Source organism: Aythya ferina (genome assembly GCF_964211825.1).
Source record: "Aythya ferina genome assembly, chromosome: 2".
Classification (NCBI taxonomy): Eukaryota; Metazoa; Chordata; class Aves; order Anseriformes; family Anatidae; genus Aythya; species Aythya ferina.
The window spans coordinates 33,900,189-33,927,582 of NC_140297.1; the positions used below are offsets into that span (position 1 = coordinate 33,900,189).

A 27,394-nucleotide genomic window follows, 5' to 3' on the forward strand; every position below is an offset into this window, starting at 1 on the left:
AAAACCAACTGTGCAGATCTGCCAAGAGGATCTAAAGACACTGAGTAGCAGGGAGGAAAAAAATCACATATAAAGTCCAATACTGACAAAAGGAAAATAACGCCTATTGGAAAAATCAGATGTAACTGTATGAGGGCAACAAGTAGTGCTCAATCACAACTTTGAACAGTTTGGTTTTCTAAAACATATTAGCTCAATACTTAGTAGGGATCAAAAAGAAAAATATGAAAAAAAAAAAAAAAAGAGGATTAATAATTAATTGAAATGTTACAAAACAGAATGCTATAATACCATTTTAACTTCAGTATTAACTCCTGCCTGCATAAACTTGGGTGCTTCCACATGTTAAATACTGCATGCTGTTCTGGCTGCCCTCATCTCAAAACAATATAATAGAAGACAATGCAAAGATTATCAGAATCAAAGAGATTTAATATAAGGAGTGACTAGTGTTTTAGCCTGGAAATGAGACAACTCACTGAGGTTATGACAGAAGGGCACAAGATAGTGAACAGTATGATGACAGATTGGAAATGGATTATTCACCATTTTACATAACCAAAAAGTTGTATCACAATACACTGAGGGTCATGGTGAATGCGCTTAAAACAATCAAGAAAAAATATGCTTTCACATACCGCACACATGAACTGTGGGACTCACTGCCACAAGATGTGAAAAAGGTCTGAAGTTAAGTGGGTTCAAAAAGCAATTTGACAAATTAATGAAAGGAAGGTCCACCAAGTGCTGCCCATCTCAACAGTGTGAGTACAGCAAGACAACTCTAGCACAGCCCGGTGGATGCTGAGTGAGCACATCAGAAAGACTGCTTGTACTCGTTCTGTTTCCCTGCCCTAAGCATCCTCGAGTCATCACTCACAGTGGGATCAGAGCTGGGTGGACTTTTAACCTGACTCAGCCTGGCTGCTAGCGTGTTTTTAACCAGGCTGACTTTGCCTGGAGTGCATTTAAGTACAGCCATGCAAACAGCTCTGACAGCCGTGCTCAAGAGGTGGTACTGCGGCTGGAGAAAGGAAGAGCTGTTCACAGCTTGTTTTCCATTCATGCCGGCAAAGCTCGAGCCCAATGACTGGTTCGCATTGAATTGTCTGCCCCAAAATGAAAATACTAAGCACACCGCATAGACAACCGAGTTCTGACAGAAGCAATGCAAAAATAAAGGGGAAGGGTGGATATGCATAGATGTAAATCAGTATTAAGAGGGAGGCAATCCACAACATCTCAATAGAGTTAATATATTACAAACTCATATTATTATAAAAAAAATATATATATTGCTTGTCAATTTAAGAATGGTATGACCAAAAAGTATCTAACGATGTTATGCAAAACTGAATCACGTTCCTAAGAGGAAGCAAAAATGCACACAAGAGCAAGGGCTTTTGTGGTTGCCCTGCAGGGAGGGGAGAAGTGACCCCCTGCTGGCTGCTTCCTTTAGATATAAAGTTAAAGGAATTTGTTGGGCAATGCCAGGAGTACAACTAGGTTCATGCACACAGATGCAAGGCTTCCTGCTTGTTGACAGGATTAACTCGAGCTCAGAGCATCCACCTGACAGACTTTGATCAGCTCTGATGTATCTGTGTAGCTACACCACTGGCTAGAGTCTCCAGCCTTAGGCTGTTTGCTGCATTTTCTCCTTGTTTTAGCCACCATTTTTAACACATAAGGAACATGTCATGAGCCATGACAAGCAATTGAGATAAATGCCAACCCTTGTAAACCTTCAGAATGGAGGCTATATGTGTTCCAGCACACTCGCAGAAGCGATCAGAAACCAGAAAGGTATAAATAAACAAAACAATTATAATGCCAAGTACCTGCAATTAAAAACAAAGTTGTCTTCTTCTCCAGTTATTTGCTTCCCCAAGACCTGTTACCAAACTGAGGTTGACAGCATTTAATCTATTTATTTCTGAAGTTAACCAAGAACAATTTTAATGCATTTTTTAATAAGCCACAGAGAAGTGCATAAGCTCATTTCCTCCTCTTAGGTCAGCTTTATCATGAGAGCTTTATTCTATTGAAATATAAATGTGTTTTCTGGTTAACAGTGTTACTAAAGTCCATCAAGACTTCACGATTACAGACATGAGTTTTACCCCAATTTTTAGTTCTATTTACAAAGGAACTACTGATGCTGAGTTCCCTCTGCATGAGGGCTCTCAAGTACCTATCCATCTGCTTTCACCTTGCTATTGGAGTGGTATAAGTGCAGTGTTCATTTTAAATAAGAAAAGGGAAGTCTTTTCCACAGCTTACAAGCTTTTCATTCCTCAGGTTCTGCATTTTTCCTTCAGCCATTTGTCAGTTTTATGTTTTTCTCTTCTTCTCCCACCCCACAATAAAGACTAAAGAACACCTCTGGAGGAAAAGCATTCTCCTCCACGCCCTACAGGCTTCACTTTCTGCTAGCTGACATTCTCCATCAAGCCAGATCCTGTGCTAGCATGAATTTGATACTCTGCCCTACCCCACATCAGGCTCATCGCTCTGCCTTGGTTTTCAAAGCATTTTGTCAGTAGATACAGACAGCATCTAAATCTCTGAGCTGAAGCAGCCATTCTGACCCAAGAACTCAAATAGCTATAATCACTGCTTCTCATACACTGAATCTCTTCTACCACTGTGTAGCAGCCCAAGCTTCATTTCAATAAAAACAAACTGCTTGTTTCACCCTGATAACCAAAGGCAATGTTTCCAAGCACAGCAGATATTAGTGGTTGGACCCTATTCACCTCTTGCAGAGGAAGCTGAGGTGCTTGTATAGCACTTTTCATGCAGTGTGGCCCAGCGATTACTACGACAGTCCTTGACATGTAATATTAAAACTTTTATCAGCCAGTTTTTCTAATGCAATTAAATCACCCAAAAGTGCCTCTCTAAAGGCAGAGGTATATTCAGAAATTAAAGTAATTTAGAAACAAATTACACAGTCTTTTTATTAAGAAGGAAAATACTCTTTTTTTTTTTGCTCTTACTGGTAATGCTAAGAAGCTGTCCAGGGAAAACCTTTTGAAACACTGTAATTTAAAAAACACCAAGCCATCAAAAAGCAGTACGGTGGAAATTTCTGCTTTGGTTTTCATGCTGCAGACCTCTAGGAAAGCTTTTGGATACTGATGTAAAAAAATAAAAATAAAAAGCACTCAGGTTCCACCCAGCCAGGTAGGATGATGCCCATAGCCAGCCTTCATCAATCCCAGGGCATACAAACCTGGCACCCACATCATTCACACCAGCCTGGAAGCAAACCAAGGCAGCTGGCCCAATAGCCATGTGCCGCTCTTTTAATGCCAAAATCAACTCTGTCTGATCTGTGTTGGTTTATTTCCTGGAATTATATGGAGTCTTGGACAAGGTTAGAAGAACAATATCTTAGAAAGATACTGTGGCTTTTAGCTCCAGAAGTACTTTCTGTGAAATATGCTTTAGTTCACCAGGCACAGCATTGCTCACAACAACTGCTATGCTGTGAACTTAACCATCAGCAATAAAACAAATAAGCATAATCAACCACCCTAATTTACTTCACTCCTACTGTAGTAAACGCATTAACTTAAATTAGTCCTTACAGTTATGCCTGTTCAAGTAGCCATATTTTTTTTTTACAGTCATCCAAGATGAGGCATAAAGAAATGCAAATTTCAAAAACAAGTGTGTGCTAGTTAAACTGACTAAAGAGGTATCTTTTGTCCAGATCTAAACCGATATTGCTGGTGTTTACATTAATGTGTTAGGAAAGCCTGGTCAGCATTTTCCAGCTCTACAGGGAGCTTTGTTTATTTAAGGCTGTGATTTTTAACTAAAATATTTCTACCTGCTCCCTGTGTTCTGCTTACTCTCCTGCAGCTCATTCCTGATCCGGCTGCCCATCCCATTTTGTACTGACACAACTGCTTATGGAGCCAAAAGGAAATGAGATGCTAATTCAGGTTAAAGACAACTCGTTTGGGGAATAAGGTTTTGTTTGTTAACAATAGCAGTAATAATATTTGCCGACACAACTGAAGAGGAGAAATAGAAACAGAGATTTCTTGGAGCTGTAAAATGGCTAAGTACAAGGTACGTGGAACCACTCTCTTAACATATTTTATGGCAAAACAAAAGGAATCTTCCAATCCTCCTTATAATAACCTGTTCTGCTCTGCACTAAACCAGAGCAGAAGCATTTCCATGTTCAGACATTAACATTGAGGTGGGACTGGGGTGACAAAAGGTGAGGGTAAGCAGGTGAGGGGTGTTGATGTTTTTGAACTACTACAGCAGCCCCAAAAGCAAAGCTGTGACACTCACAGAAGCAGCTTAGGTCTGAATTCACGATTCAATTTATGATTACCTTCTGCGGATTTACATTTACAGATGGCAATGGATGTAACCTATGGGTACTTCTATTTCAAGACCAACAGGCATCACAGTGTCTGCAATATTTTTGTAATACTTATATTTGCATACAGAAATATTTGCAGATATGCCAACCACATCTTCTGGTGTCTTTAGTTTAAGATATTTTGTGTGTAGCATATAATAACTTTTGTGCTGTGCTTGCAAGCAGCAGGTAGACAGACATACAAATCATATGACACCATATTGGTTACAAGTCAGAAAATAGCTCAAAGTCCAAGATCCATGATCTCAACTTCTAGCAAAATCACTGAAGTCACAAGAGATGCTTCATAAAAATAGTCCCAGAGACCTTAATAGCTTTGGGAACATGCCAATAAAATTTAAGTCAATTCCACCTCTGGTTTACTGTAGTAACACATTCAACTCTCCCTTTGCCACAGGCGTTTCGCCCTCTCTTCAGATTAACTATCCTACAGGTGTAGACACTGTAGAGTTAACTCTGTATTGAGTCAAGTAGATTTCTTTACTCTGGTGTAGTAGTGTTGTGTTTTTTTAAAACTCTCAGGCAGAGCTAAGAAAGTGGTTGTGCTGATAAACCCTGACAAAGCTGAGATGACCACGTATCTTAGTATTTCTTTACACTGTATCACCAACATGTGCTCTAGTGTTTATATTCTGAGAGGTTTTACAGTAATCCACTTGGCTTTTCCCTTCTACTGCCCTGGTAACAGAGAATTGCCTTCATAGCCCTCTGTATGTACCAGAGGAGTCTTAAGGAAAGCATGTTCTCAACACATAAAGTTGGTCTTTTGCTTTAGGATAAAGAAACTCACCTGACATGGCAGGTAAAATACAGCAAAGATGGCATGAAATACAGGGCCATAAAAGCAAACACAGGAATTTTTTTGTTGTTGTTGTTCTTTTATAAAGTGGAAACCCAGAGATAAAGATGACATTGGCCAGAAAGAGACCCAAGTTCAATTCAACCATAACATTCAGATTTTATCAGATAGGCCATTAGATGTGACAAGTGAGGGGAAGTAAAACTTCACAGTAATTGCACTGTGCTGTGTACACAGATTCTCCAGTGAGAGAGGAACGAGGTCTGCTATCTTTGCTTCCCAATGTTAATGAGACAGCAGTGAAAATTCAAATACTTCAATAACAAAAAGGAACAATGTTATAAAAACCTCTCTAAAGTCCAATCTGACTCACCTGACTTCCTTGCTTTCAAGGCAATGACAGCAGCCAGCTCTCTCTGTACCTAAAATACCAGGAAAGGAAATGATGGTTATTGTTACTGATACATAGTAAAACAAACACATAAAAAAAAAATAAATTTAAAAAAAAAAAACAAAAACAAAAAAAAAAAAAAAAAAAAAAACAAAAAAAAAACATTGGAAAGATACAGGCTATCAAGCCTTTGGAGCAGTAAACTGCACACAGAGTTATGCAGATAGTTTTGGAACTACAGTCACTTTTTCTAACAAATATATTTCTTCTTCAGATGGGAATTCTGTGACTTTAAAAAAAAAAAAAACTTTAATTTTATGTAAATACTTCACATTCCTTAGGGAGGTGGGCAATCCAGTAGCCTGGTCTACAGCATATCCCGTTCACAAACACACACTTAAAGCTTCTTCCTTGCCTTGTTAAATGTTTGTTCTACCTCTACTGAACACACTTGTAATTCTGGACTTTTGTGCGACTCTAACATAGGTGCATTTTCCATGCTGAGGTTTGTGGATATAACCAAAGTTCATTTTTGGAGCCTTCAGGAGGGAACAACCTCTCCTAATAGCATGACTGAGTATTTTAGGACCAAAATTTAGCTTCAAACAAACAGGCAGAAATAGGAGCTATATGGTTTCCACATCTACAGGTTATATTACTAGACTGTGATGAAATAACCCTGCCATGCTAGCCATCTCCCTTCCTCAGCCTCCTGCCTCTGCATTCCCTTTATTTTCTCTATAATCTCTACACTGTCAGACAGTCTCATTACCCAGCTCAGCCCTATACCTACTTCCCTCTGTAGGTCTGTTCCTTATTCTATCAGTAAAGTTCAATAGTATGCATTATTTTTATACTTTATGCTTCTCACTGCCATTGTCTATCCCCCCTGCAGCTGCCTCAAGTACTCTCCATCTGACCTACAACACCCCAGATGCTCTCCTGCATACACCACAACTCTTCCCTTCCTCTGTCCTATACTCTTGGGCTCTTTTGTACACCTGGCAGCTTCTTTCACCCTCCCCCATTCCCCAAGGCAGAGTGTCCTTAGTGTAACAAAATAACTTTGGGACACTCCAACTGTTTTTCTATGGATTTTTTTTATCTCTCTGTACGAAGGCTCTTGCACTGCATACCAGCCATCTTGCCTAGCAGACCTATGCACAGCTCAACACTGTTCTGAAGCTGAAGTTCTGGCATACAGTTTCTGAGAGCATATGACATTTAAAACATCATTTGCAAGACATGGGGTATGGTCAGTATAAGGCATTACTCCCACAAAAAGTTCCTGTAGTAATACAATCACTAACAACTGTCAACATCCCGCTCTTACCACTCAGAAGAAAAGTTTGAAGACATGAAACCAGAACAGTTGATTTTACATTGCTCTGAGCAAAAAGGCAAAGTGCAGTGGTTACTAGGAGAAGACAAAATTGCCCAGGACCTCTCAGTATAATGGTAACCCCTGCATCTGCTGATCAGATACAGAGCAGCCACCCAGGAACATGCTCTACATGGAGCAGAAAGCACTCATACCAGAGGCCACATCCTTCCTCTACTTGCATACTTCCTTCCCTTATGGCAAAGGACAAGGGAGCTTTTTTGCTGTCTTTGCAAGGTACAAGGATATTTTCTACTCCTTGATACTACCCCTTGGAGAGGGATGGAGTTTTCTGCCACTCCAAGCAGGAAAATATGAAGGCAGTGCCACAGATTTTTTAAATGTCGTCCTGTTTCCAGCACAATTGTGCAAGCTGGCAGTATTACCTTCCCTTCCTTCCTTCCTGTACACTCATTCCCATGTCTGCAGAACCGTTAATCATGTTTAATGTAAGCATAAACTGCAAGTATAATGGGAAAGAACATTTGTTTTTTTTGGCAAGACAACTTGTGTGCTTACTTGCAGCAATTAATATACACTAGTAATGATACATGCATGCTATCCAGAGTTAGAGTGGGATTTTCAATAAAAGCCCAAGTTGTTTCTGAATAACAACACCAAAATTTCTCTTGGCAAAATGCTCAGACATCTCTCCCTTCATTAAACTCAGCAGGAGGTATCGACGTCAAAGTCCCAATCCTGGTCTATTCTCCCAGGTTACTGACAGTACAAAACAGTGCACTGATGTCTCATCTTTATCTTTTAGTGTTTTAAAAATATGTTATCTCAAGATTAGCCTTGGGAGACACTACAATCTGCAACAGTTGTAAACATTTCAATTAACCCAATCAAATAGAATTGGAAAAATGCCCTCTTCTCAAAAACAGAAGAAAAAACAACATTGTGCCATCCAGCAATTATATTCACAGTATTACTTTTGCTTATAACATAGTACATTCTAAGTGTTTGAAAGACGGTGCTAATATCACATACAATAATACAATTTTTCTGTATTTTTTCCACGATATGCAAAATATCTAATTTTTTGCTGTAAGCCAAGTGGGCAGCTAGCACTGAATTTGATCTGAGCAAAAACACTAAGATGTTGGAAAAAATGCCCCTCTAGTCTTAATATTAGGCAAATGTTCCTTCACCAAAGGGTTTCATTCTGTCTGTCTGAGCTCCCTCTCATAGGATTCACCCAAGTCACAAAGAATTGGTGCTGATGAGCATCCTTCTAGTTTTGCCTGATGCCCCTAGATTTCATACTCTATGTGCTTTTGTCTGTTTTAGCGTAAGCATATTTGGCATCTCTGCTGGACATGCAATTCCTATGCATCATTACACCAATGGAAATCGGTGCACAACATTCATTCCTCACTGCACACATGCCACACATTATCATACTTCTTCCTAACAGGATTTCAGTTACTGCCTGTTTGACAAAATCGATAGTTGCACATCACATTGCAGATAATAATCTAGACTCAAAGTAAAACATGTATTCACACAAGAGCTGTGCCTACCATAATAAATTAAGATATTAAATATAAAAAATTGGTTTATACATGTAGCTTGTTGCTACAAAGCAAACACTGTCTAAATAGCATCCTGTTTTGAGTAGCAATGCAGATGTCAAGACTGATTCAGCTTAAATGCTAGCTTACCACAACATGTTTACAGACATATTACACCAGTCAAAAAGAGAACATTTTGTTTGTTGTAATCATATTACCACATCTTGCTAAGTTTTCTTTTTGCAATAAGAAAGAACAAAAGCATTCACATAAGTACCCACTTATGTTTGCTTGATTAAATACAAATTATATTTTATATGGTGAATCTTCCTACCTTTAAATGGCAGGTGGATATTTCTTAAAAAATATATATATACATATATATATAATTTTATATATAAGTCACACAAGTGTGAAACCTGGGGAGCTAAGGTGATGTTTTCATAAAGATCATATGATAATTCAGGTTGGGAGGGACTTAAGGAGGTCTCTAGTCCAATTGCTGGTTCGAAGCAGAGTCAGCTATGAGAACAGAACAGGTTGCTCAGGATTTTCTCAGTCTAATCTTGAAAGCCTCCAACAATTGAGGAAGCAATCTCTCTTGAAAGTCTGTTCCGCTGTTGTAGTTCCTCACAACAAGAAGTTTTCTTTCCTTGCATCCAGTCTGAATCTCATTTCAATCAAGCCAAAAGCCCAGCTTTATCTCCTTGGTATGTTCCCCAAAGGCCCTGGCAGGCTGTTGTTAGGTCCTCTTGATGCCTTTTCTTCTCCAGGCTGAAGAAGCCCAGCTCCCTCAGCCTCTCCTAACTACGCAAGTGTTCCAGCCCCAACCACCTTGGTGAACCTCCAACGGACTTGCTCCAGGTTATCAGTCTTTCTAGTATTGAGGCCTCAGAACTGCATGCAGTATCTTGACATGGTCTAATGAGTGCCATGTAAAGGAGGACAATCACTTTCATCACTTTACTAGCTATACTCCTGTTAGTACACCCCAGGATGCTGTTGGCTGTCTTTGGTTCCAGGGCTCACAGCTGGCTCACGTTCAACTGGTATCCACCAGGACTCCCATATCCTTTCCAGCAAAGTTGCTCTCCAGTCAGGCAGACCCTGACCTGAATTGGTGCAAGAGGTTAACTTGCACCAGGTGCAGGACTCAGCATTTGTCCCTGATGAAATTCATGAGGTACTGTTGGTCCATTTCTCCAGCATGTCCGGCTCTCCCTGGATGGCAGCCCTGCTTTCCAGCATACAGTCCTCAACTTGGTCTCCTCTGCAAACTTGATGAGCAAGCAAGACTTCATCACCTCTTCCAGGTCATTGACAAAGACACTTAACAGGTCAAACACCGGCCCATCAGCAACCCTCTTGTTGCCAGCCTCTAGGTAGAGTACAGTTCATCAGCTGTGAACCTCTGAGACACACCACAGAAGCAGACTTAAACCTGTCCGGTTGTCCAGCCATTCAGACTACAACTCTGCTCAATCAGCTAATGACAGGGCAAGGGGGAATGGTTTTAAACTAAAAAAATTTAGGGGAGATTTAGATTAGAGGTTAGGAGCAAATTCTTCACTCAGAGGGTGGTGAGGCACTGGAACAGGTTGCCCAGAGAGGTTGTGGATGCCCCATCCCTGAGGGTGTTCAAGGCCAGATTAGATGAGGCCCTGAGCAACCTGATCTAGTGGGTTGTGTCCAGGCCTATGGCAGGGGTGTTGGAACTAGATGGTCTTTGAGATCCCTTTCAATCTGAGCCATTCTATGATGATTCTACGCTGTTCTTCTCTTATCCATGAATCTGGTCATTTTCTCACAGAGCGCATAGTTTTGCATCTAGTGGAGAGTTCATACCACCTCTACTTTTTTCTGTCTAGAGCAGTCTTTTGTGAAAGTATTCCATACCTCAATGTGCCAAATAGGACTTCAGGTCTAGATACAAAGTGGCAATCCTTAGAGAATCTCAAAATGAAATCCTGCAAGAGAAAGCTCTCAACAGTGGGGTTTTGAAAAAGAGTTTAATTCACTCTTTGCACCTTAAGAAATGAAAGTTTGGTGGACTCTAAATAAATGTAGTACCTGGGTGACTATCTAAAGTACCAGGAAACTGTATTTGCCAGGTGCAATGCATTAACATCCTGATATTCTTTCTTATCCTATCACAAGGTGATGTAACAGCATTGCAGGGAAGCATTCATAGCCATCCCAGAGTGCTCTAGTTTTAACAGTGCAACAACACATTGAATACGAAGCTGCTTTTTGGGACATGACATGGAATGCATGACAGCTCTGGAATGCCTCTTTAAACCCAGGAACAATCAGTACTTTTTCTTAAAAATTCACTGCTCAAAAGATTATCCAATGCAAACCTATTTCAAATGGCATTTTAGACTGCTTGCACGTCAACTGTTTTTGCAGGTTAAGTTTGATGTTGTCAGTGCCTCATTGTAATGAAGCATATGATACGAGCATAAAATTTGATGGGCTCCATTCAGTTACCTTCACTGACTCTGTTTCTTCCACTGCAGAACAAAGAGTAAAGAAAAAATGAGAGCCCACCAAGTTAATTTCTTGTCTTTTGTATCACACTCTGCTCTTCAAAGAGCTGAATTGCATGCTTTATGCACAAATTAAGATGAGAAAGAAACCTCTGCAGTTTTTTCCTACAGCCCTACTGACTTTGCATCATTTGCCACAGCTATCGCTATTATCTTCTATGATCTCAATAGCCATTGTTTGAAACCAAAAGTGCATTTCCCTAACTAATCATTTGAGACTGGCTGAATCATCAAAAAAATGTCAAATTGTGCAGTGAACACAAAAAATGGAGTTATATAAAAGAAACAACACCTAGTAACAAAGAACACTAGGGGGTAAGTAATAAGAGAAAGGCCAACGTGGAAAGACAGACCACGGTAAAGAAAAAGAGGTGGAAAAAGGAATTTGCCAAACTCGTGCAAGTGCCTGTTGTCTGTGCTAGTCACGCTATACTCCCTTTATACAGAATAAATGCATTACCATTGCAGCCTAAGATATGTTTATTATTCACAAAAGCAGACTTCCAAAATTAATTACACATTCAGCATCCTAAAAACACCTATTTCTACTGACTGTATGGAGTGCCTTGGAAAACTAGATCAGATGTAGATGTCTGCCATATGGTCACTTATATTTAGGTGAAGTGAATTCCACATTTTGCAACAAAAAAAAGCTTCTACAGGGATACAGAAATAAAAATTAGACCTTACAGGCATGCATGCTTACAAGCTTTCCCTGCCATTTCAGATGCTAAAACAGTGATTTCTATTTTAGGCACACAGATACTTCCAATGTTGCTCAGGGTGTATCCTCACAATCAGTTTAGTTTTGCAAGTCTGGGAATTCAATTTCCAAAAGAGAAAACCTGGCAGAGAAGCATCCTCCTGACCTGATACAGAATGTTTCAGTCCATTACAACAAAAGCAAAGAGAAAGTAGAAGAGACAGTAGAAGAGGCTGGTATGCCCTGTTCCCTGTTGGGATTTGAACCTCCATACCTAGAAATACATTAAAAAGTTAAATCTGATCTCCAACTGCTTTAATGCTGGTCTGTAGATACGGTTTTTCACTTCTGAAATGCTAGTCTGAAGAGTATTGTGAGCAGGATTCTGAAGTATGGATTCTTCAAGTAAGAGTGATTTGATTCTGTAGAAAATACAAGGATATTCATTGAGCCAAAAAGCAAGACAGTGTGAACAAATTTTCAGTCACGGCTAAGAACTTCATGTTTGGTTTCCCGCTCCTCCTCACAGGACTCTTTTTTTCTCCCCATCACAAATTCTAAGGCTGTTAGCTAAAAATATTGAGAACCTATACCTTGTTGAGGACAGCACTCTGCGGAACAGTGAAAGTTGATGGTTCAAAATGCCTTGAGAAACATGAAGGCTCTCCATAAAGTCTTAGTATTTCAGATCCCAGCCAATTGGATGGAGGAAAAGTGGGAGAACAATATTATATGCCATTTTCTCTTAGAGGGAGAACTTCATATACAAATGTTAATATTTGAAGGATTCTGCTCTGGTCTCAATTTTTTTGTGTGGCTGGGTTGTGTTTTTTTTTCTTCCTATGGTTGGACTAGAAAATCATTATGAGAGCTTGTAGGGTTTTCTGAAAAGACAGAAAATGAAGGGAAAAAAAAAAAAAGATCAGTCTTTTTGACACCACTGTGGCAATGAATGGGCCTCAGGCCACCTAGAAATGCAACTGCCTAATTTTTCTTCAGTTAGTTAGCTACAGTCATAAAACAGCTCATTAAAAATAAAACAAAATTGAACATGTGCCCTGTTGCTGGAAATCACCAAGGATGTAGTTCAAAGTTTTGACCGTGCAAGATAGATGTAAAGTACTCTGAACTCACTGTCGATTACTCACGTGTTTAGGGATATGCATTTTCCTCAAGTGCATCCAGTAAGTTAGATCCAGTGCTTAAACTTGGCATGTCAATGTGTTTTGTTGATTACTTCTCTTTCTTAAACTGATAAAAATATTTTGTTCTTCTACTTTTGAGAGTGGATGCTTTTGAGGTATACTGACAATGTTTGTTGTTGGTGGGTTTTGAGTGAGGTTGTGTTTGTTTGTTTAAAGATATGACTTTGCAATAAGTATTTTTCTATTTTATCTCCCAATAAAACTAAAAATGGAGGAAAGCAAGTCTGAGTTCTTTCTTCTCTCTTGTTCAGTGTCAGGAGAAAAAAAAAAAAAAAAAGTAGAAAAAAGCAAGGAATTTGAATATAAAGAAAATGTAAAAAAAAAAAATAAAGAGCAGTTTACAAACCATAGAATTTTCTAATCTTACAGTTTAAATTATTTTGTTTAGTTTATTGAGCATTTAGAACCATTTGTCTTTACACAACTTAATACAAATTCTCTTTTCTTTCCCTTTTTCAGAGTTTCATCATATTACTTTATTAATTTTACTTTTTCTTTTTTTACTTACTCTTTTCCTCATGCTTTTCTTCATGAAAACTTTTTCACCCTGCCTGGCTCACTGTCATATCAGTACCTTCTCATGTACAGAAAACAGAACTAGCACTAATTCTATGTTTTGTTTATATTATGATTTAGAGGTGTTGAACCTTATTATCACAAAATCATCTGAGAGAGTAAGGAATTTTCTTCTTATCTAAGTGGAATTACTTGAACATCAGTTTGTACCCATTGCTTCTTGTTCTGTTGTAGGACACCACTGTGAAGGGGTGGCTCTGTCTTTACTCTGTTTCATCAGGCATTTATACCCACTGCTAAGATCCTCCCTGAACCTTCTCCAGTCTCTCAGTTTCTCCCAGTTTTCTCAGCTTTTCCTCTTCTGTCAGATACTCTAATCCATTTATCATTTTATCATCTTCATGGTCATTTGCAGCATTCACACTAGTATGTCCATGTGTTTCTTGCACTAGGAATCCAAAACTGGACCCAGCACTCCAGTTGTGCATCACCATTACTGACAGGAGGGGAAGGATCACCTTCCTTAAGCTGAGGCTATCACTTGCACTAATGCAGCCCAGGAGGCAGTTGACTTTCTTGGCTATGATGGCATGTTGCTAGCTCATATTCAACTTACTGTCCACCACAAACCCTTTCCTGAAAAGCTGCTTTTCAGCCAGCCAGCCCTCAGCCTGTACAGGGCCACAAGGTTATTTCTCCCCTGATGCAGGACTTTGCATTGCCCTTTGGTGAAAAGAGACTCCTGTTGGCCCATCTCTACAGCCTGCCAAGACCCCTCTGAATGGCAGCACACCCCTTTGCTGTATCAACCATTCCTCCCAGATTTGCATCATCTGCAGACTTGCTGATGGTACACTCTCTCTCATCATCTATGTCATCATATTACATGAGATCAAGTGAATCTAGTATAACTTTCAAAAGCCCAGTCTTCTTAGAACAGTGATTTTACATGCTAAAAAAGATGCATCAAATTCCAGCACAGAAAGGAAAAACTGTCATTTATTATGATGGAATTTACTGAGGCTAAATGCAGTTGGGAAGCCAAATCCCAAGATAACCCAGCTGAGATTCCTCAGAACTTATGACTCCCCTTGACCTCCGTCTCATTGTTGCGTTCACACTGATGTTCACTTGACCAAAAGGATCTGAGTGCAAGCTAGCTGGCAGAAAAAATCATCGTGATCCTCTAAACTGGCATTTCCCAGGCTGTGAAAGGCCTGGATTGTAAGAAAGCAGACAGTGATCCTTCATTGGACTGTTTTAATATCTGTAGAGTTACACACTAAGAATCTAGTAAAGCTTCCTCATTTCAATGACAAAAAAAAAAAAAAAAAAAAAAAGTAGTTCGCATTATAAACATCTGCTCGCTAAGACCTGAAAGGATCCAAATCATGATGATGTTTCAAACATGATCAGTACAAACTTTGATGTAGTGACCTTACCGCAGAAGTGAGACGAGCAAGAATTTCAGCATTGGTTTCTGTCGTATCTTCTATTTTTTGATCAGGCCTTAAAAATAAAAATAAGATAATATTATTTCTTTCATTCTGTTTCAACATCTTTTGATTCCTGAAAAGCACAGAACTGTGTGGCTACAGGCACTAGTGTGGAAGGGCTTTTGAGATTCTGCATCAAAAAGATAACTGCAACATGACAATAATTAATTGTGTCAGTAATGACAGGGTATACTCTTTGTCCCTTGCTGTCAAGAACTCTTTTGATTAAATTGTTAAAACAGTGAGAGAATTCTTCAGCTATAAAAACATGACGAAGAACTGAAGAACACAGGACCCTTTTGACTCATCTTTGCTTATTTGAATGCATATTTTTCTCTGCTAAAAATGTACACCATCAACAGAGCAAAGAGTTTTCCATCTGCTTGCTAACAAGCTTTGCTCAACTGTGGAGCAACACCTTCAATAGAATGCATGCTCACATAGATAAAAGCAGGCAACATCAAAATCAATACAGGACATATGAAGTTTGATATTAAAAAAAAAAACACGCATGAAAAGAATATATGTAAAAAGCTATAAATTAGCAAACTAAAGCAACACCTGAGAACACTATTAGGTTTCATTTACGTTAATTCACAAGACAGAGGGACTTTGTGTCATTAAAAAGAATAGGGTGGTGCAGGAAGAACCCTTCTAGAAGCTGTCACAGAACTATGGCCCACATGGAGTAAGCCACACTAAAGTTGCTGTGGGATAGAACTGTTTTTCTTTAAAATAGCCCAATTCCCACCAGTAAACCATCTGTGAGCCTTTCAGAACAAAACAGAACAATCAGAAGAAAGATACCAATATGATAGAGTTATTACTATGGGAAAAAGAAAAAAAATGGAGATTTTTACTTTCTATGGTTTTCAAGAAGTGTGGTGTGCCAGCAAACTGAGCAGATATGCAAAACTCCAGCTGCTGTAATAAGCATAAATCCCAGGTATTAACAGAAGCTTCTATATTTGGCTAAATTATTTAATTGCTCACATGATGTGTTTAGGGAGAGAGCTCACAACATGTCTGGAATATGCAGCTGGTGTATTTGTGGTTCTTACAACCCATGTCCAAAAACTTCTTTACCAAATTAAAAAATTAAGGTCAGAAAGCAAAGAATGACGTATGTATTTGTTTAGGGGCAAGCATATTCAAAACACAATGGTAACTTGGATTAGAAATCACACTTTCACAACTGCCTATCCTATTCAAAGAAAAATGTGATTTAACATTTTAAGTGTTATAAACCACCCAAAAGAAATAAACAAACTGTTTCATTTACAGAGTCTGATTTGGTCTCTTTATAATTTGGAATGAGATGAAAATAGCTGACCTCTTTAGATGCCTGCATTTACCTACACATCTGATCTCTTCTAATCTCTCAGAACCTGGACAAGTCCAGGTTCTTCTAATTTGGAGGCAAAAGCCAGCAGCTTGGTACAGACACAGATACAAGCCGTAAACCCAGAAGAGCATACAGCACAGCTATTTTCATCTTGGGTTTTTAATCACTTCATCTTCTATTTTAAAGTACTCCCAGTATTCATCTGCATATGTGCATCAAACACTTATGGAAACACTAATGTACTAAAAATTATCATCAGCTTTCCAGAATCAGAGAGGAAGTGTATTTTGATAACCAAGCTAATGGAAAAAATAAGACTGAATGGATACAGAATCAGGACAGTTAGCACTTTTATTTAAATGGACCAACCAAGGCTTAGTAGGGCTGGTACTGAACAAGGGGTACAAAGCCCAGACAAACAAGCCTAATACCTGTACAGCTCAGTATAGGTACACTTGAGCAGAACAAAATGCAGAGATACTTGCCTTAGATCTTCAGGAAGGCATGACAGATAGGCACAATTATTGCCTACCTATGCACCACCTAAAATCGAATACATTGCTTCCTGACCTGCTGACAGAGGAAGCAATACAGCTGTGCCCACAGTCCCGTGCCCAGACAGCACCTCCAATACACAACACGTACTGCACACTGGCTTTACAATCTACCTACAATGCAAATAAGAGACCCAAGGATACCTGAAGGCAATTCACGTTCAGCAAAAGGTTTCCAGGAACTTCAAAAGGCACTGTCTAAATAAATATCCCATCCTGAACAAGTGGATTAAAAGCAATTTACTTAGAAAAAGAGGTTACTTATCTAAATAAATGCATTATTTTCAGTCAGAAGATACAAAATATAGTATAAAACTTCTGGAAAGAAAATAAACAATATGATAGAAAGGAGAAAAAAATCCCCTATTAATATTCCTTCAAATAATTACAAAAAATGTTGGATATATTCCAGTACCCAGAACACCCAATGCATTCTAGAAATGTGGCACTGGGAACTAGGTGTTGGTATAAACACCCCCTTTGATAAGAAGGAAATAGAAGCACATAAAGATCAAATGTCTGATACAATGCCATTGCAGTCAGTGGGAAAGAATTCAAGAGGCATTGGATAAGAGCCTAAGTGACTGCGCAAGGCTGCAAGGAAGTCCATGGCAGGGCTCTGAATACAGATCTTTTGTTCCCATGTTAAGCCAATATTCATTTCTTTTCCATTCAAGTAGAATTTGGCTGTGATTACCATCGGGTGTTTAATGACCCCAAGAGGCCTCAGCATCAGTCCCACCTCATCTGGCAGCATCTACAGTGGCTCAGAGTTGTGAAATACACATAACAACATCAGCCCTCAGTTTAGCACGAGCTGCTGAAATATCCTCCAGACCTGTCTTTTTTTCCATGGGAGATTCCTGCCCAATGCCATGTTTAATACAGGCAATTTGACACTGTCAAAGGGCAACAGGGAGCATTTCCTCGGGAACTGCAAGCACACCTCAGCATGCAAAGTACTATTTTAATTGCTGAACATGCTCCAGTATTACTTGGAAACACTTAATACTGCCCAGAAACAAACAAATCCATTCAAAAAAAAATCTGGACAGGAAGGCAGGACCAGAGCCCTGCCTGTTTCCAGAAGTGCTGAAAGAAGCCTCCAGAGCTGCTGCTGTCTAATCAAGTCCACAGGCTGCTGCTGGGTGAGCAGGTGCTCCTGGGACCCACCAATGCACCCAGAAGCTCAGGCACGTGCAGGACTGCTGTCTGCCAGCTGCAGAGAAGACAGCTCATCTAGTACCTGGGCATGCTGCAAGATGTCCAGCATTGCCTCCTGGTACACAAGCAGGCAGTCACTTCTGATGAAGCAGGAAAATAATTAATAACATTAAGAATTTCTCTGTCCCTATGTACATTTGGAATTAATGCTAACAATACAGACTATACAGAAAACGCAACAGAAAAATGAATACAAAAATACCAAATTAAAAGAAAGACAAATCATCTAATGGTACGAAAAACAACTTATGAGTTTATCTGAGAAGATGAACACTCATTGCAAGGAATCACTTCTTTCTTCATGAAGAAAGAATATATGGGTCTATTTTAACTTGGTGAGATAACTAACACACACTTCTTCACATCTATTTTCTTTCAGATAGTGTTTTAGCAGTTCATTATTTGCATCAGGCATAGAATTCTGAAACTGGAAAAGCCTCCTTTCCCTTTAATATCACCTTCCCTGGAGACTATAACATTACTTAACATTCATCTCCTTCAATATGTATTTTAAAAAAGGCACCCTCACAATCTGACAAGTAAAACCTCCAAAAAAATAATTCTTCAGTGACAGTGTTCCCAAAAGGAATCCAACTTTGACTAAAATTTGAATAATGTGAGCGGAAGGAGCTGGAAAGGTACATTACTGAATAATTGTTCATTTCATGTAGCAGGGAGCAGCCTCCACTTGAAATGACAGTTTCACTGGAACAATAAAATAGCAAAAGCAGACTGTAAAATAGGGGAACTCTCTGGCCAAGGTCAGCATGCATGACACATTTTTAACTCAAAACCTGAAAAGACTTCAATCTATTCTCTTACTCAGCCAGCATCCTTCATGTAACAAATCAATACAAGCTATCTGGTTTGTCTTTTTGATGCAAAACCTTTGTACAAGTAGTCATGAATCATGAAAAGTTACCTGATTTGCAGTGAAAATGAGGAAAAACATAAATTCTCACAGAAGTCAGGATGAAATTGCACCAATATTTAAGGAAAGACCAAACTGTTTAATGCCATATTAGGCTGTAAGACAAGAATTTCTATTTCCAAAAATATTCAAAGATTTTGTCCCATGAGTCATCTGCTTAGAAGATCACATTCAACCCCCTGTTTTTGACAATTTGAGAGCCTTGTCACTTGTCTTTACTCACTTTACTCACTCAAGCTGACCAAATAAATGTATTTTCAGGGGAACCCCCACTCCAGAACTGCTCATTTCGTGTTGGTAAGGGCAGTCAGCAAGAGGGGTAGGGATCAAGTTTCTGACCTGAGCCAGGTAGAGAAGTTACTGAGATTTTTTTCAGTCAGCTCACCACACTTAAGGCTCAGATTGAACATCTGAATTTAAGTAACTGGAAGTGAGATACTTCAGTGACTTTGCCTTTATACTCCTTTTAAAGATTTCTGTTAGACATATTTGAGAGAACGTGTTTTTTTAAATCTGTGTAGAGAAGAAAAATACTGGCAGAAAAAATTTTGTCTTTGGCATCAAAGAAAAAATAAACCTCCTGTTGCCAGAGTAATAATTCTCCACAACATAAGTATCATGTTTAAGGCTTCATTATGCTAGCGACAATGAAAGAATTTAACCCAACATGTCTACACTGGCCAGCTCCTGCAGCTTTGCCAAGGCATGAGAGGTCACAAGCCTCCAGACCTCACTGATGTCTTTTTTTCCCCTCTGCATTTTGGCCTCTCACTGTGGAACAAACAAGTATGGTTTCTTTCTAGCTGCTCTAAATAGACAATGTTTAGAGTGCAGCTGTATCGGCACAGGGGGTATGTTAACAACCAAGAGTCAAGTCTAAGAGCAGATATATAGGAAGGAAAATTCTTAAATGGCATATTCTGCATGAGGAATGGCAACAAGAGACTACAGGGCACTGACAAACACACAACAGCAAACTAAAAATCAGATAACTGAAGCTACCACATTCTTAATCATCCTCTCTATCTGATAGCTGATCCTCACCCAGGACGAGGGCATCTGGTCTACTATAGTCAATCAGCTGCACAATATGTCTGCTGCCAAATTAGTGCCAAACCTCCAAATGCAAGAGAAGACCCCCAAAAAAATAAAGCAACTTGCCCAGGTAAAAGAGCAAGTTACAGTCAGCAAACTAGTACATAAGGACCACAGTATCTCAAAAACCCCAAGTTGAATGCCCTCATTTATCTAGCACCCAGACTTTCTCAGATACTAATCACAGTGCAGATCACAGAAAAGCCCACCTCTTCAAAGTTTGGCAACCCTGAAAAGAAAGCTGACTCACTTGTATGGTGGCTGGGGCATAAACAGTGTCATTATAAGGCAGTTGCTTACAAAACAGTTAGCAAAAGTTTAAAACAGCTGCATATGCCTACTTACATGTCAATCCTGGGAGGAGCCAATGGCAGTAGTTGAAGTAGGAGCTTTACACCATTCTTCCAGCATTCCTCTTTCTCAAATTCACAGAAAAGGTAGGTACATTCATCTGCTGAGAACTGGTAGAAAGCATGAGCATCTTGAAAATACAGTTGTCTGTCCACTGTTTAAAGAAAGAAAAAGATATCCTTTAAACCTTTTGCATTTGAAGGCTGTGTCCCAAACACCTTCTGTATTGCATCCAACTTTAATTCTGATATGCACCACTACACAGGAAAAAAGAATCACAAACAGTATAATAGCAATCCTGCCTTCCAGTATTAATTCAACGCATCTAAACAGAATACCAAAAACTCTATGTGAAGATCTCCAGGTTCCTGACACTAAAGCATTAAGACTGCTGAGTAATCAATTTTGAAATCAGTTTAGAATTGGGGGGTTTGGCTGGAAGAGAAAAAAACCTTTCCCTTGTCAAACTTCTAAGCTTTGATTTCCATTAGCTTCTAATCTGTTCTCACTAATGGCCAGGCACTAGTGAACAAAGTTCAATAATGCAGATGAAAAGATGAAAAGGGTACACTAGGCTAAAAAAAAAAATAATAATAATTTTTCTAGGTTGAAAAAGGATTAGAACAGTTTCATGTCTAACATTGTCTTCATAGCACACTCAGAGATTCACCACTTTTAAAGCCACTCAGCTGATGCTTAGCACATCTTTATCCCGGCCTCTGCACAAATTCAAGGATACTGGTTCTGTAGAATAAATCCAGGTAAGGTAACATAGTTATATTAATAGCCGTCATCTTCCCTGGCATAACTGGGATTTAACTGGATTCAAACAACAGGTTCCAAAGCCAAAAACACAAGTTCCTACTGGGGGAGTCACTGAATCCTTGTTGATGCCACATTATCAGATACACCATCAGTGTAGCTGTAGCAGCAGAAAATCTTGAAGTATACTCTGTGTGCAAGCTGACACTGAGAAGTCTCCCACAACACCTCTCCCTCTCACAAGGAGGAAAGGAAATTGTGTAACACACCCCAGGGCTGGGAATGCACTGAGTTAAGCTATGCAAGTAGTTACACCTACAGTGGTACTGTAGTCCCTCAGGTTTCCAGATGTTGGTTATGCTTGTGGTTATAACCAATGACATCATTTGGACCATACCCTTAAACCTGGGGTGGAAGGGGAGGCAGCTGGGAAGAACCTGGCATGACAACCGCTTCAAGGAGCAGAACGCTCTCACAATCCATTGTATTCTAAAACTATGGAAAACAGAGAGAGGAAGGGGAAATCACTAATTGCTAGAAAAGTCATCTGGCAAATCTGTGATCTACAGTGATTAAATAGCTGCTGTCTTCTGAAAAAAATGTAAGAGGTTGAGGAGAGAGGAAAAAAAGGCTCAAAGAGACATGCACACTAGCTGCAACTTGGCAGTATGCAATTGCATTTGCAAAAGCAAAAGGAAGGAACTTGCCTAAAAAGAGAAATTCATCTTTGACATTTATGAAATGAAAGGTCACAGAGGTAAGCCTACTGAAGAGGTAGTAAAATAAACAAGTGTAACTAAAAATGGATCAACTTGCTTTCCCCCACACACGCCTTCTTCCTCTCCCATAAAAAATAAAAAAGAATATTACCACATGCAGAAGAAACTGATAACGTTCCTTACACTATCAACACTGACCTGATAATATAATGCCCATATCCAGAAGCAGCTGCCACACTCCAACTGCCATAGATCTGCACTTAACAAATGGGCAGTGCTCCAAGAGCCAGTCTACCAGTTCTGATCCAACACAGCTCCTCCTGAAAATAGACAAATCATTTCTGTAGCATAAGATGCAATTAAAGTTAGTTAAAATGTAATTTCATAAAACAGTGTGTTATTTTTTAAAAAGAGGTAGTCCTTTTGTTCAGCAGAACAAACCCCTTTTTCTCAATTACTGTTTTAGGTAACCCTATTCATTTCAAGGAAAGGAATTATTCTGTCAAGTCTCAGGGGCACTTACAACAAGGAAACTCATGTTAGAGAGTAAGTTCCCTTACATATCTAATTCATGTAGCACACTTCACAATGTAAAATATTTTTATCACTTTGTGCTGCATATAGTCTTCCAAAGACACAAAAGAACTAAATAAAATCCAGCTTTTAGCCTCAAGATTTTATTTCCTTTCAGAGCATAGGCATAAGCAACACAACTAAACACCATACATGCAAGACCTTGAGAGTTGCTCTAGGATATACTTCATCTTGCATATGATTGGTAAACTTTTCTTTTTAATTCTTAAGGAAAAGTAACTTTTTCCTCAAATATGGATATAAATAAATGGTGTTACAATAGAGACCTACATATTTTGGCATAACTGAAAATAGGAGAAAGCATTTATACTGCAGTGTAACACAAACACAAAATCACTTCGTTACAGAAATATTCCATAAATTATATGCAAAAAGAAAATCACTGTAACTAAATCCTAGGAATCCAGTTAACCTCTTCTGTAGCTCCAGACTAGGACTGAATTTACCACTCTTTTCAGCAAAACAAATGCCATTGTATATGAAACTGTAAGGAATTAAATTAATGGACATACAGACAGGCAGGCCATCACTGCTTTCTGAAAACTGACAAGGTAACATAAGAAAAAAAATTAAAACCTCATATTTTAAGAGAACATTTTAGTTTCTTAATAACACACACAAGATCTTACTTAGAATTTAGTCTCTTTTCAAATAAGATGACAGACAAATGCAAATAAAACCCATGCAGTTGATTAAAATGAATGATCTTGGGTTACCTGCAAATTCCAGTAAGGTACACCCTGTCTTTAATCAGGTCAGAAGCTTGTAGTGTGAAAATATTCCTGAGGGCTCTCCCAGCACAGGAGGAACTTTCTCCATAAATCTGAATGAAAAGAGAAATAAAAAAAAACACTGTAACAAACAAGGATTTATTCCCATTGCAGTAAATTGCTTTGCCACTGTCCCCTCCCTCCCTCTGAGCTATGACTTCTCCCCTGATAAATGACTAGCAAACTGTCAAAGCCTCATAGAAAATGCACCCCAACTTCTGCCATACCTACTCTCATCTACCCCCATGGGCCAGATGACGTACGTCTGCCTAGAAGAGCAGAGATTTTACTATCTGCCAATTTTACCTTTGAACAACAAATATGCCTAAATTAAAACAAGTGTCATGCTAGTGAAGAAGAAAGACTTAACCACTGCAAAACCATAAATACAGTTGAAATTAAAATTATTCCACATGTATTTGTGTTAAATAATTGAATACATACTAAAATACCATTTCATATTTTTTTCCATTTTGTTTAGGATCTTTGTGGGTATTCTGTAACAGCTACAGGTCAGGTACTTTGCACCTTGCTGTGAGAATGGGGTCCTTCAGAAAGGCTACAGGTTTTGATTCCCCCATGCCCTTACACCTTAAGGCTGCAGGTGGGTCTATCAAAACAGGACATAAATTCCATCTTTCCTAAAAGCATGTTCCACCTGGGTTCCACAGACTACTCCTTACTGACAAGTTTAACTCCAGCATACATTTCCACATTTCTTCCCAGTACCAACAAAACACAGCAGTACCACAAACTACTAATTTGAAAGAAAAATCATGTCACAGTTTCACCTCTTTTGGTTCTTATGTTTTTGAATCTTTCAAGGAATAAAAAATAATCCTGAGACAGTGAAGTCTCATGAGGTGCAAAAATAGAGTTCTCACACTCTAAAATACTGAAAAACTGCGTTAAACTGGGAAAATAGTTTAAATGGCTAGAAAGCAAGTTCACATCAGACTTCACAACAAATTTGCTGGCAAATTCAGTAACAGGAATTAACAATTTCTAAAACACAGATTGTGATTTGTTAACTTGATTTAACTGCAGGCTACATCTAGAAGTGTCTTCAAAGCTATGACTAAGGGGTTGAAATAAAGCAAAGATATTCCTAATGCGTTGCTATATGAAATGGAATTAAAATGAAACTTGACAAGTACCTTGTTTGAAGGAGTTTCCAGGTATGGATTTGAAATTCTTCTGGACAGGGTCTGTAAGACAATTTGGTAGTTTTTTAGTTTTGTTAGGTGAAGTCGCCAACTAAGACATTTTACGTTAGGAAAAAAGCTTGGTAAACTCACTTCTGAGTTGTTTGCTACTTTTACTCTGGATCTAGTAAAGAAGCTTAGCAATAAGACGAGTTCTGTAGAACTATTTGGGTGAGGAAGGACCAGAAACGACAGTGAAAATTTTCAAGACAAACCTACAAAATGTGAAGTGAAAATACAGTACCATGAAAGCAGGATGTACTAGAGGAAGGAAAACGTAATTGTGTGGGCCTTAATACTTCTTAAAACAAACAAACAAAATTCAGAAAATACACCTCAGTTATAGAACTTCTTAAGGAACACCAGTCTTCTTAAATGAAAATTTTAATTACAGGGAAAAAATTACCTTTTATTAGGATAAATGAGGAATCATAAGGTGACAACTAGGAATGTATCATTGCTATAATGGACATCAGCGTTACCTCTGTCATGCCACATGTTGCACTGGTAACAGCATCTCAGAAATGGATGCTCCAAAATTAGAGGGCATTCAAACAATGATATTAGTAAGAATAATAAAGGATTTGGATAAAGATTAGAAGAGAAAGAAAAAAAACTATAATTAATAACCTTTAAAAGGTGAGATTACAGGAGAAATAATGCCATTATACTAAATAATGAAATAGCACAGAGAAAAGACAGATTTTGTGTTCTCTGTTTTATATAAGGTGAGAATAACAGATCACTAGGTGAAATTAGAGAAGTTTCATATTTGAAGAGACAGAAAGGAAAATGACAACTCTTTACCGCTGGGAAAAGCAAATGCCAAAGTCTTACTGGCATTCAGTAAAGATCATTGATTCAAAGTTATAAAATTAACCGTGGAATTCTGGAGATAAACATCCATGCAAGAGTCAGGTTATCTCATCCATATTCACCATGGTACTTCCATATCTTGTCAGTGTTGAAAGACATGACCTGGCCTACTCTGATGCTTACTGGTAATTCCTATCTCACTACAAGCTGTACAGTGCACAAATAAATACTGCCTAAAAGAAGCCTGGAACTGGAACAGAAGAAATCGTGCAGGTGCACTGGCAGAACAATAGGAGGATTGTGTGGTGCTTGCTCACATTATTCCAACTTGCAGGCAAGATAATTAATTCCTCACTTTGAGAAGGATCCAATTCACACATGGTACATTATAATCGCAGGAAAATCATCCTTCACACACCATAAGAATTACAGAATCCATATTTCAGTAAGGCCACCTGCTTTCCACCCTGCCCCCCATGTTCTTGGTACTGTATTTTTAGAAAGGGAAGGGAAGTGACAAGGAACCACATAAGTATCAATCAGTGTTTACCCTTCCATGCCCAGCAAAAATGTTAGCATAGTTCCATGCATAACAGCAGACCCATACAGAAATACTGTAACATAAAAGCCTGATTCCCCTCGCCCATACCCAACAAATGTGTCATAAGACTGCAACGGTGCCTCTGGCCTCACTTACTCTTTCTAGCAGACATGTCATTAACACCTCGATGTTACAGCAGCCTTACATACCGACATTTCAATTGATTTGTGTCCAAGCTTTTCATTCAACAAGCCTCACTTATTACAGCAGCACGTCCAAGTTCAGACATCGATTTCCCCCCTCCCTGCAGGCTGGCACTAACACTTATCTGCAAGCCAATTCCAGTGATGCTGGTGGGAACAACAGCCCAGCAGTCTGGTTTTGTGAGGAGGAGTGAGTTGAGACCCCCTGCCTCTGCTGGGCTCTCACCACTGGCCTTGTGCCACCCATGCCACTTGTCAGCCTGGCTCACTAAAGAGGAGGGCAAAAACTCAGTAAAAAAGGACTGGAAATAAAAGTATGACATTTCAGTAAGTTGGAGCAGCTCACAAAGTGTTGGATGAGCTCCAGAGCCAGAGTAAGGCTGCATAGGGGAGTCAGTAGAGATGAGGGGAAGGAGGAAAGGGAAGGGCAGCAAGAGCTCCCCTGTCTGGCAGCAGGGAGCCTGACCCACTCAGCAGCTGTGGGGACCCCCAAGCTGGGTCTGCACACCTCCCCGGTGCTTCAGACACAACATGTGCCCAGCCATGTTTCATCTGGGCCTGCAGTTGCTCTCTCTGGGCTAATTTCAAGTGAAACTGGTACTTTTACACTTCCTGCTTCACATCTGTTTTAAGAGGCTGGACTAGGTCCAAATTTGTCCCTTTCTAGAGCTTGCTGCCCTAGCACCGAGATAACTAGTTTTGTTTATGCAGCACACATCAGTGGGCACTAATGACATCCTATGAAGTGAAAAAGCACCAGGCAGTAAAACTTTGACTTCCAGTTCAAAGACAGACATTCTTTTGGGTTGCACTTACTAAGCCACTACACACAACAAGTCAGTTCACAAAAAGAGAGAAAATGGCCATGAGGGCAATGTCCCTTTTTCCACCAGACCACAGAAGACCTACAACATCACAAAAACTGAAATCATGTTGCTTATGTACTCAGCTGTCAGAAGATGGCTGGAGCTATGAATTACTTCCAACGAGTCTGTAAAAGATGACTCAGGCTGAAAACTAATAGAGCAAAAAAGTTTTCTAATTTATCCTCCAAACCACATGGTGCTAGTTCTGGTGCAGGGGAGAGAGAAGAAATTCACAGCCCTGAAAGAGGAGAGGGAAAGGCAGGACAATGGTTTCTTTTGGTGGTAGCCTGAACCCAGATCAGCCCAGAGTAAGCATAAAAACAGAGCCTAAGAGTGTACATTTATGCATATCAGGCAGGAACATACATACCTGAAATTCTACAAAGAAAACAGAGATTGCATAGGAGAGCCACAAGACCCCCAAAGAAGTGGAAGTGGTGTTCCGGAATA

The 27,394-nt window shown here is 39.2% G+C and overlaps 1 protein-coding gene across 3 annotated transcripts in view; it reads right to left on the minus strand.

The window, feature by feature from the left end:
• RAPGEF5 (Rap guanine nucleotide exchange factor 5) overlaps nucleotides 1-27,394 on the minus strand; it is a 161,383-nt gene that overhangs the window by 105,257 nt on the left and 28,732 nt on the right. For all 3 annotated transcript variants that reach the window (XM_084507491.1, XM_084507490.1, XM_084507492.1), the window contains exons 2-7: nucleotides 24,471-24,521; nucleotides 23,260-23,366; nucleotides 22,148-22,269; nucleotides 20,463-20,622; nucleotides 14,915-14,981; nucleotides 5,584-5,632 (exon numbers count right to left, since the gene is read on the minus strand). In XM_084507491.1, the coding sequence (XP_084363617.1) occupies nucleotides 5,584-5,632; nucleotides 14,915-14,981; nucleotides 20,463-20,622; nucleotides 22,148-22,269; nucleotides 23,260-23,366; nucleotides 24,471-24,521 (556 nt within the window). The remainder of the gene's footprint in view (nucleotides 1-5,583; nucleotides 5,633-14,914; nucleotides 14,982-20,462; nucleotides 20,623-22,147; nucleotides 22,270-23,259; nucleotides 23,367-24,470; nucleotides 24,522-27,394) is intronic.